The sequence below is a fragment of the Miniopterus natalensis genome, chromosome 1 (assembly GCF_054644295.1).
Source record: "Miniopterus natalensis isolate mMinNat1 chromosome 1, mMinNat1.hap1, whole genome shotgun sequence".
Lineage (NCBI taxonomy): Eukaryota > Metazoa > Chordata > Mammalia > Chiroptera > Miniopteridae > Miniopterus > Miniopterus natalensis.
In genome coordinates, this window is record NC_142081.1 from 152313720 (window position 1) to 152325771 (window position 12052).

Consider the following 12052-nt stretch of genomic DNA (forward strand, 5'->3'; position numbering starts at 1 on the left):
AGTATAGACAAAGTTAAGCATTTATAGCTCATCTAGCGATAGAATAGCTTATACAGTCATTTGCCACTTAACGGTGGGGATTCATTCTGAGAAATGCATCAGGTGATTTTTGTCCTTGTGCAAACATCGTAAGGTGCACTGACACAAACCTAGATGAGATAGCCTACTACACACCCAGGTACAGCCTACTGCTCCTACACTGCAAGCCTGTACAGCATGTTACTGTACAAAACAACATGAGATTAAATCAAGCACAAAAGAAAGTGATGCAATCAAGATGTATGAGGCTGCTGCCCAAGGAACACAGCAACCTGTTTTACAGCAAATTTTTGTATAAGTAGAAAGAGTACACTCTAAAATAAGAATCAAACGTATAGTATAGGAACTACATAAACCAATAACGTGGTCTTTTATTACCAACTATTATGCACTGTATCAAGTATTATGTGCTGGACTTTATACGACTGGCAGCACAGCAGGCGTGTTCACACCAGCATCACCACAAACACGAGTGATGCACTGTGCTACAACATTACAATGCCTATGATGTCACTAGGCAATAGGAATTTTTCAGCTCCATTATAATTTAGGGGGCCACTGTCATGTATGCAATCCATTGTTGACACAAAAGTTGTTCCGCAGCGTGTGGCTGTACTCATTTAGAGCAATGCTGTCCAATAGTACCTTCTGCAATGATGCAAACAGTCTATTCTGTGCTGTCCCATGTGGTGGCCACTTGAAATGTGGCAAGTACAACTGAGAAAATGAATCTTTGGTACTATTTCATTTTAACTAAATAAAATTTCAATTTCAATGGCCACATGTAGCTAATGGCTACCTTTTAGGACAGTGCAGATCCAGGGAGAAAACTCTGGTAGAAAAAGAACTAAAATATAGTCTGGTTGAAATTAGAATGCGTCTCAAAACTTAGCTCTCCCAGTGAATTTTCAAAATTAAAGTGTATGTGTGTCTACACATAATCTCATTGTTAATAAAAAAGGACACATCTGACTACTACTTTTTGCATGTCATAAAAGCAATTTATTTTTCATGCTGTGTTTTTTCCACCCTTCAAGGATGACAAAACTTGGATCTTACCTACTAGAGATGGAAATGAGGCTGATAGGTGACAAAAGACACTATGAGGTCTTGGCAACAGGTAAAAAGGTAAAGACTGCATACATTATTTAGACATTTTAAATTATTTTTTTCATTATGCTTCCCTTTTCAAAGTCAGGAGTCTGGGACTTGGTCTCACAACTAAAATAAAAGTTTAATCCTGTCTATCTGTTTAACGATGATATCTCTAACTCACCGTATCTGAAAACCACAAGAGATTTGAATCCTGATAGTAGGTAAACATTCCATAGATGGGATTCAAAAGTTCTTTTAACAGTAAAAGAAAGAACTCCTTTGTGACACCACCAGCATCCACTGCTTCTTCACCATCAAAGATTACCTTAAAACAATGAAAGTAGAATTAATACTTCAAAGAATCTTTGGTATTCTTTTTTTTTTTTTTAGCAAATTCTTTCCAAAGTCAGAACAAAGAAAGGAAGATATAACACAGAATACAATGATGCAATGAAAACTGAAAGGTGTATCCGCTGATTATTAGGCAATTACAGACACACAGAAAGAATTTTTACTAGGTACTTACTTCAAGGAATACAAAGAAGGTTAGAAGTTCACCTTATGTCCACAGAAAGTTTACCATCTATTTAGGGCAGTAAGGCAAACATAAAAGAACCCACTCAAGAATACACTTTATTTTTCAAAGAATCAAATACATTGAGAGGTAAATGTTCTGGCACACAGAGCAAGGCAATGATCGACCTGAGTAAAAGAAAGGGTACTTGAAGAAACTGATGCATATGGAAGGGAGAAGGGCACTCTAAGTAGGTACAGACCTGAGCTCTGTGAGGGGCTATCAAAAGACCCATAAACAGGCCCATATGGGCCGGGCGGGACCCTTAATGGTTATCACAGTAACAACTGCAGCAAACCAATGAGAGAAAGTTATTGAGAGTTACTACATGCCGGCACTTAAACTAACTTAATCCTCAGAACAGCCTGATGCATAGGTATTACTATTATCATCCCCATTTTAGAGGTAAGGCTCAGGCACAGAGCTGAAAACAGCATCTGAGAAAGCTTATCCTGAGGCTATCTTTAAGGCTGCCTACAGCAGGACGAGAGTAAAGGTGGGGACAGGTGCCAGCAGAAGACAACTCAGACACGCTACAGAGCAAGGACGGTCTTATCTGAATTACTGATTGAAAACAGTAGGCAAAAAGCTTGTGAACCATATGAACCATAACCAGGCAGACTGAAGGCACAGATACTATTTGGACATTTTGGAAAGGGTGACAATACCCTGGAGACAATGAGTTTCTTGCTTATTACATTTCAGAAACTGGTGTTTACAAGAAGGTTGTTAATAGAGATATGGAAATCTTCTGAAGGGAAAGATAAATGACTTAGAATTTCAAGTAATTCACTACATACTTATTAATGCCTACTGTATACCAAGCATTGTGGTAAGCCACGGAAATACAGTAAGTAGTAACATAAACATGCACAGTCTACATGGAAAGACAATTTCTTTTTCTGTTTTTGAATAAATGCCAAAACATCACAAAAACTTTTTAAATAACATAACAGTAATATTAATTAACCTCTATACCTTTTTCTTCATTGTTTTGATTGCCTCTTTATTCAACAATTTTGTAATATCATTTTCTTTAGAGCAAAGAGAAAATAATCTTCCCTGTAGCCTACTTGAGATTTTTAAAAATTATCGATAGTTAATATTGAGGTTTTTTTCCATTTCACTTTTTTTTTATCTTTATCGTTGAAAGTATTACAGGTGCCCCGACCTTTGATCCCCTCTACCCCACATCCGCCCCACCCCCAGGCCTTTCCCATACTATTGTCCGGGTCCACGGGTTATTCATTTATACATGTAAGTTCTCTGATTACTCTCTCCCCACCCATTCCCCCACTCGACAGTTTCTTAATTCAGTAATATCAGGGTACTAAGAGTGCCTGTCATAACAGGCCAACAGCTTCCCAGATGATTTCACTACCTTTCTATGTTCTTTTTACCTTCTTTCTCTTAAATCTGACATCCAAAGACTTCCTAGATGCTGGCTTGATAGTTTTACACCTAGTTGAAGCTTTAGTTTTGCTGTTGTTTGCTTGTTTTTGGTAGAACTGGAGCAGATACACCTTAGACAGCAGGCAAAGAAAGCCCTGTAACCCCTCAAGTAATCCACTGGCATTTTTATCTGATGTTATGTTGAGATGTGCTGTTTTGTAATTTGACAGAAGGATGTGATTAAATTCTTGTAAAATGAATGAAAGAAATAATGAATGGCTGCACACCACAATTTTAATAGTAAGGCTGTTGCTGCTTCAACACTGTTTAAAGAAAAAATAGGAAGATATTTAGAAGAATATACTGAAGGGCTCACTTTGAGAGGCTTTTTTAGATCAATATCAGAATGAATGCTCAGCTCTCTTAGGGCATCTCCAACGAGGTTGTTCCTGCGAACATGGAGGACCAGGAAGGGGCTTCTGGCCAGCAGAGGCTCCAAGGTGAGAAGCATGAAGACATTTTGCAGGTTGGCTCCGTTGACCGCCACCTGGAATGGCACATCAAGAACACAATTACTCAGAGCACACCTGTGAGTGGGGACAGCAGCCAGCTGGGCCTTTCTATCAGGGGTAGGTGGGGAGCACACTGATTGCATCTCCATTTGTTCTTTGTATTTTCCTCTAACTTTTCCAGTTAGATTTTCTAAGTTACTATATGTTTATAAAACACACAAATCTTTCTAATCTGAACCCAGAGAGATTACCTGAAACAGTTTGTGAACCGTATGATCTATAACTAGTCCCAGGAAAATGATTTAAGCCCAATTAAGACTGAAAGAATATTGCAATAGAAGAAACAAGATGGAGCGTGGGTAAAATCCATGGCAGAAGAAACCTAATAACCACTTGTTAATGGTTTTTATTCTTTGAAAAAATGTACATTTTCTCTGGAAAACCTTTAAACTGTCAGTATCGAGAATATATCACTGTGAGAATAGATATGTACATATATACATAGAAAGCTAGAGAGACAGACAGAGAGGTGAAAAGAGAGGTGAATGAAATTATATATCCAGCAACTGCAGGAACTGGTAGATTTGAATTGCTAATTCACAAATATCTTTGTAGGCTTGTCAAAACCAATATTATTTTATAGTAAGAATGTGTACTTTAAATAAATCTCTATAACTTAAGTTCTAATTCAATAAAGAATCACCAAGCTCCATTTAAATGTCTCTCTATCTCTATCAGGGGTCAGCAGACAACTGGACCAAATTCAGCCTGCTGCCTATTTTTGTACAGCTCTTGAGCTGACAATGGTTTCTACATTTTTAAATTGTTGGGGGGAAAAAATCAAAAGAAGAATACTTCACCACATGTGAAAATTATATAAAATTCAAGTTTCAGTGTACATAAATTTCCACTGGAATACTGTACTGCCATGCTCATTCTTTCATATATTGTCTATCACTTTTTGTGCTATGACAGAGCTGAACAGTTGAGATAGACTGACTATTTTAGATAGAAAGACTAAAATATTTACTATGTTGCCCTTCATGAAAACGCTTGCCAATTCCTGATCTATGTAAATGTGTCCTCATGTTTACGTGTTGTATTCAGTATAAAATTGCTAAAAAATTTGTAATAGCTCTAAAAGTTAGAATGGAACTCATCCAAATATACTTTCTCCTATTAGTAAAAATTACAACTGAATGTGTTGGTTGGAGGAAACACATAAGAGAAGAAAATAATTTTTAAAATATGATACCTGCATCTGTAGTTCAGCATCCGTCTGTAACATTTTGGTCTTGGCTTGGGCATCAAAAATGAAAGGGTAGGAACAAAGTGTTACAGCATCCTAAATAAAACATTATTGGAAATATTATAGTATCCACAGGGAATATTGCTGGAAAAATATATAAGTAAATTTAAAAAGAATCATTTACCTGTATTATAGATGGTCTAGTCTTCTGTGTAAAGAAAAATAAAAAATCTCTTACTTGAATTGCAAAACCTAAACTTTTACCCCCTACAAATGTGAAATACAAATAACAAAACATATCAACTATCTGACTGCTTGGCCATGGAACTAACCCCATTTGAATGGATGACTGGATTTTAATGGAATACACCAAATGTTTTTACGGACACAGCCTGAGAAAAAAACTAAAAACAATCTTTAAAAATGTTTAGAGAACTGTTCCAGGCAATTTCACTAACTCCATAATTCACAGCATTAATAGAATTCTCTTCCATAAAAGAAATCTAATTCCAAAACAGGAACTTTAAAACCTTGACTTCAGAGGTTACTTTCGTTGGGTCAAGTTAATGCAAATTTCATTTATTTGTCAGCATGTTACATCTCTTCCTTACACACACACACACTGTTACTCTGAACAGAAACCAAACATTTAAAGTGTCTCTCACTCGGCATTTAAACCAACGCTTGGCCTGCAGAAGACACTCTATCAATATGTAAATAAAATCCTAATAAACTTTTGAGGAGGGGAATAACAGTAAATTAAACAACCTACAAACATATCTAAGAGGTATGCTAGTTTCATTTACCAGGGGGAAAATTCTCTTCTGGAAGTTTTTGTTAGGTTATGTAACACGCATTATTCATAAACTTAATAGAAACAAACAAAAATATCAACAACGGATCGTGTTGACCTGTAGTAATATTTCTCAAACAGAACACCATGGATTTCTTCTCAGAGTTCTGAGGGTGCTATATACATTTTTTAAATTTTGTGGGTTTTTAATAAATAATATCCTAAACAAAATTTTTTAAAAAACCAACACATTCTGAGTGAACTCTTTATAATGATGTGTCACCATATAATATGCATTTATTTTAATGACTGCATTGATGCCATGTTATACTTAATTGTCCAAGAGTAATAAGAAAAACAGAAAAGCAGTCTTCCTTGGTAAGTGATTCATTTGCACCCAAAAAAGGGCCAGAGCCACCCTGGCTCTCTGCATGAATGAAGGTTAATAGCAGCTAAAAAGGAGAGAGCTGAGTCATGCCAGGGTGACTAAGCCAGGCCCTGGAGCTAAAGCACCAAGGCCTGACAGCGGGCAGTCCCAATCTGCAATGCCAGTGGGTATGGTTTCCGTATGCGTTTTATTCCCGTTAGAGGTTGTCTGTAAACTTGATTCAGTTGTATTTAAACGCCACACGAATAAGAAGTGTATACCTATCTTCTTTCGTGTTTGTCTTTAAACGCCACACGAATAAGAAGTGTATACCTATCTTCTTTCGTGTTTGTGTATATTCCAATGAAATCATTTAAAAGCAATTGTAATTAAAATCTACCCTGTTTATCCTTCAGAAACAGGTTCCTTCATGGGTCTTGGAACATTTCCCTAGACTGGGGAACACTAATCAGAGAGACAGTTCTGCCCAGCGAGACAGGTATGAAGCCACGCATACCTAATCCAGGCTGATCTGACACACTCCCATGCTTACGTATCTAATTTACTTTCAATTTAGGAACTGAAATCAGTAAAATAAAACATACCCACACCATGAAACAGCACTCTAAACAAATTCTCTTCTGGCCTTAAATAGTACTTCTAGCCTTAAGGTAGAAGTATCCTGGGGAAGCAGATTTTAAACTGGTGCCAGGATTCAGAATTTTAGAATCTTCATCTCAGAACAGATTATTTTATTCTAAGCATGACTAACTTATTCTCAAGAGAGTAGATAGATCTTTAATGTGTGTTGTCTATAAAACAAGATGAAGTTTTGAAAAGTGATAACAGTGACTGTAAAAACAGTCACTGGCATTATAGCGCCCCGGTATACTCAATATTTTTAAATACTGGTATTTTTGTTGGTGCAGTATAGGTGGGATAACAACAGGTTTCCAGTTGTGAGAATAAACACAGTTTATTCTTGTATTATTCTTTACTAATCATTGTATTATTTTCCACACAAACAACTGTAAACCTGCAGTTATTCCAGACATCAATCAAGAGCTTTGTCTGTGTTTCTTGACTCTCCAGTCCCACTCCAGTTCTCTGACTCTCTACCATCCTCTCCCTGCAAACCCCACCACAAGCCCTCCTTTCTGCAGTTCTTATTCCCTCCCTTCACTCTTTGCCTGACCCCCCACCCCCCACCCCCTGACAGAGCCCAGTTTTGTAAGGAGGCTGATCTCTGTTATGAAGAAGGAGAGGAGTTAAATTTCGGGCAGGGTCACCATGCCCTCAGTTGAGTGGGTTGGCTGGAAAGAAATCCGAAACTACCTCAGTTAGGAACCAGAGCCAAGGCCACAGAGCTGGTGGTCCAGAAGACTCTCCCCCAGGGGGGGACCACAGCGCCAGTTCCAAGGAAGGGGAAGAAGGGAAGGCTATTCCGTCAAAAGAAGCACCAGACCTATATAAAGGTCTATTATACATCTATACATCATAAACTCATATAAGTCTATGAGTTTTTGTATTTAAAATATAGTGACTTCACTGATTTTTATTTTGTGAATGCTGAATATTTTAGAAATGGTATTAGTATTGGCATTTCCATATTACATGAAATACTGAAGGAGCCATGTTATGATTTTGCTTCACGACTGCTCTCCCTAACCTAGAAGGAGACATATGAATTGACTTGTGATCCCTTCTGAGGGGCTGCTTGTCCTGGGCCATCCATTCCCCCCAAAATAAGTCTAACAAACCTAAAACTAGCAAAGTACTGGTTGATCGCATTTCAAGTGTTTCTGCTTGAAATGGGGTTGTTTATTTTTTAAAGTATATAAATTAGGAGCAATGAACAAGTACATGGTACAAAACTAAAGAACTGGGAATATATCTTTACTTTTTTTAAATTCCAAATCAACAACACAAATATCTGTCTTGCCAAGAAGAAAAACACAGGAGCCTCTGCTGTAGGGTCTGCCTGCCACCATGTGTTCCTATACTCACCGTGAGCAAATCTGGCTCTCTGCCATCACTGAATGCTGAGGCGAAAACATTTGCCTCATCTGACCATGCACAATCCTGGTACTCAGAAATGAAACACTGCCCCCATGTGACACATATGGCAAGATGTCAAGTTGACTCTAGTTTTTATTGCTGAAGCATTTACTTCGTATCACTAACTTTCTCACTTGTGCTGCCCTCTATGGGAGCCCACAATGTCACTCTGTGTTATTTTATTTTCAAGTGGATGGCAGTTTATTAATGGAAATAAACAAGCCACTACCACCTCTTCTTTAAATGAGCAAAAATCAGCCACTTTAGAATGTCCTTTGGTGCTCCATAGCCCTTTGCACATGTGTTAAAGCCCTTTTTAATTCTTTTTTCACTGTTGCCTCTGCACTGAACACCCCACAGAGGCTACCACCGTGTCCTGTACATGTCTCCATCCCCAGTGACTAGTAGGCGTGAGACAAACTTAGGTCCAAGAACAGCTTACTGAAAAATAGTTGAGGACTTATTACATGCCAAGTAAAGCACTCTCCCAAGGCAGGCCTTTCCATGCATGCTTTCTTCCATTTAAGTCTCACAATACAGTTACAAGTCTCATTTACAAATGAGGATGTTATGCCTACAGAAGTTAAGTAACTTGCCTAGGGTCATATAGGTAGTAGGCCAGAGTGGAAACTAGAACCCAGTTCTTTTCGACCTAAGCATGTGCTTTGAACTACGTGCTATACTGACTCAGCTACTACCAAGCCAAAAAATTTAATACAAACAAATCTATTTATTGTGGTATATATACAATGGAATATTATTCTGCCATAAAAAAAAACACAACAACAAGGAAATCCTGCCATGTGCAACATGGGTGACACTGAAGGGCATTATGCTAAGTGAAATAAGCCAGAGAAAGAAAAATCCTGTACGGTATCACTTATATGTGGAATCTTTAAAAAAAAACCTGTCTCATAGAAACAGAAGAATGGTGGTTTCCAGGGCCTAGGGGTTAGGAAGATGGGGAGATAAAGGTCAAAGGGTACAAGTTCTAAGTTCCAGGGAGCTAATGGTACAGCATGGTGACTTACAGTTAATGCTGTATTGCATATTTTAAAGTTGCTATGAGAGGAAAATTTAAAAGTTATCATCGCAAGAAGAAAAACATCTGTAACTATGTATGGTGAGGGACGGTAACTAGACTTATTAGGGTGATCACTTTGCAGTATATACAAACACCAAATCGTGTTGTACACCTGAAACTAATGTAATGTTATATGTCAATTAAACCTCAAAAGAGTGGTTAAAAAACATATAAGTTTATATATAAAATGGCTTCAGTAATTTAGCTTAAAAATCCAAGATATCAAAAAATTTAAACTTTGATTTCTAATAGTATTGTACCTTACACAATTTTTAAAATTCCACAGATATCACAAAAGTTCACATAGTAATTTCACCTAATTTTCTACCTTTCCACTATAACTACTTTAATTACTGAAGCACTGAAGACCTGTATTTGCTTATTAAATTTTAAGAGAAACTGTAACAAAGTTGTAAAAGTTGCTCATTTAACCTCCATTCAGAAATTACAGTCAAGATAACCTAGATTGTAACACCTATAACTTATTTTGCATTGGCAAAAAGAATTAGGGTTCATTAGAATTATTCTATTTAGCATTAAGTCAGAGATAGGGTAGATTAGAAGTCAAAAGAAATGGCTTTTATGGCTAATTTAAACTGGTGGTAAATTGTTTAACTTCTCTGAGTCCCCATTTCCTCACCTGAAAACAAAGCAGTTAGCTTAAATAATTCATAAGGCTTATTTTGGCTCTTAACATTTCATTATTCAATGAATAATAACTTGATACAGATTGATAAAACAAAAAAGTTAATCTTTTTACAATTTCCGAATTAGCAGGTAAAAGCAGAGTTCATTGCTGGCGTCCACGTTAAATTTCCCTTGTAAACCTATTTAGAAGACTAATCCACTTTCATTGTTTAGGTTTTTTTTTTTCAAGGTAATTATAAAATCTTATTAAAAACACAATATTGTGTCTAACATTAATCATCTATTATTTGACAAAGAAAATAATCTTGCTTAGTTAAATAAACCTACTTAAATACCTTGCTTTTGGAGGCCATTATTGACTCCCAAAATCCCTACAGGGAAAATACTGCATAAATGTTGGTGATAAATCTGTTAAAGCAGCAGGAACTCACCTCAAATATATCTGCTGTGCATGGCTTCACTAAATATTACAACCAAATTTTCATTCTGTTTTCTGAGTAACTCAAATTTACACACACTCCACAGATGAGGGATCCTAAAAAGCCTTGCATATATCTCAAGCCAGTACAATCAAACTGAGCATTTCTTGCCAATCAAAAGTGGCAGGCAGGAATCCACACGCAGTTCCTTGGGTGGCATGTCTAACATATGGTGAGAACTAGGTCAGGGTATGTGATTTTTTATTCACATAATCCTAAAGCAGAGTGGCCTACAGGGTTCAGGCAGCTGAACAAGACGACTGAAGTAGGATAGCTACTAGAAGATGATAATTAGCAAATGTCCTTTGCTCAATGTCAAAATCAAGCTGCAGTGGGGACTGTGGCACACAGAAGCCTCCTCTAAAGAACCACTACTGCCCCGCCGGGCGTGGCTCAGCGGTTGAGCGTCGACCTAGGATCCAGGCGATCGGGGTTTGATTCCCAGTCGGGGCACATGCCCGGGTTGTGGGCTACAGCCGATCAATGACTCTCATCGTTGATGTTTCCATCTCTCTCTCTCTCCCCTCCTCTCTCTGAAATCAATAAAGATATATTTAAAAAAAAGAACCACTACTGAACTCCAGTCCATTGGTGCCATCTGGGAAGACAGGTCATTTTGCCAGATCTTCCAAGTTTCAAGAAAAGCTAAAAATTCCTTTTATATGTCTTGACATTTTTTAATTGTGGTGAAAGACATAAAACAAAGTTTACTATCTTCATTATTTTAAAGTATACAGTTCAGTAGTGTTAACTACACTTGCATTATTGTGCAATGATCTCCAGAACTCTTTCACCTTGAAAACTGAAACTCTATACGCATTATACAATTCCCCATGTCCCCTCCCCACCACAATTCTTTGTTTCTATGAGTCTGACTACTTTAGATATATTGATTTTTTTTCATGTTGTCAACTAATTAAAATTTATACCATTTCTGTGTGACTACCCATTTATAACTCCTTGTGATCATCTGTGATTACTCAAAGCACTTCAAAGTTTTAAGAATGCAAAAGCCAGTGGCTAAAACACAGGTATGACACTAATACCAAAGTCAAGGACAAATTACAGGGCTCAGAAATACTTTCCTTATCCTTATTTGTACTATGAGAAAAGACTAAACCTGTAAGATATGCTTTACATAAATTCTTACCATGCCTGCTTGATGCAAGAACCACATGAGGTAGTCTTCCTGAATGTCTATGAGATTGGAAATCTCAGGAATGTAAAATGTATCATATTCCACATGCTTCACTTTAAGATTTACCTGATAAAGAACAAAATAAGGACAACTAAAACCAAAACAACTGGAAAATGGCTTCCCACAGAACACCTCAGTAGGACATCTGACCCTCCCATCTATTTAACCTTCTGCCCACTGGCTCTGCTCAATGTTTACCTTATATAACTTCTCCAAGAGCTTGAGAGCTGCTGTAATATAATTGTTAAACAGTACAGGAATTAAGAATGTCTTTCTTCCTCTCAGTAGATAAACAACTGCACCTTTATAGAGGTTTACCAGCTTCATGAAATATTTCGGGCATACCTGAGACCACCAGTTATCTTTAGAAAGAAAGAAAAGACATATTTCAACATATAATCTTGATATTTATGTCTTAAGAATTTACATCTTCTGCCTTCTAGCTAAAAACCACTCCAGCTAGAAAGTGAACATTAGTCTAAAATACAGTTTCCTAAAATAGACTTTAAAAGAATTCATTAGCCCTGGCTGGTGTGGCTCAGTTGGTTGAGTGTCGTCCAGTGC

General features: G+C 37.2%; 1 protein-coding gene across 2 annotated transcripts in view; it reads right to left on the reverse strand.

Annotated features, from left to right (window-relative positions):
• Positions 1–12052, reverse strand: part of HERC3 (HECT and RLD domain containing E3 ubiquitin protein ligase 3) — a 104717-nt gene that overhangs the window by 30691 nt on the left and 61974 nt on the right. For both annotated transcript variants that reach the window (XM_087826596.1, XM_016203230.2), the window contains 6 exons: positions 11687–11850; positions 11441–11554; positions 5046–5069; positions 4868–4957; positions 3477–3647; positions 1316–1459 (listed from right to left, as the gene is read on the reverse strand). In XM_087826596.1, the coding sequence (XP_087682722.1) occupies positions 1316–1459; positions 3477–3647; positions 4868–4957; positions 5046–5069; positions 11441–11554; positions 11687–11850 (707 nt within the window). The remainder of the gene's footprint in view (positions 1–1315; positions 1460–3476; positions 3648–4867; positions 4958–5045; positions 5070–11440; positions 11555–11686; positions 11851–12052) is intronic.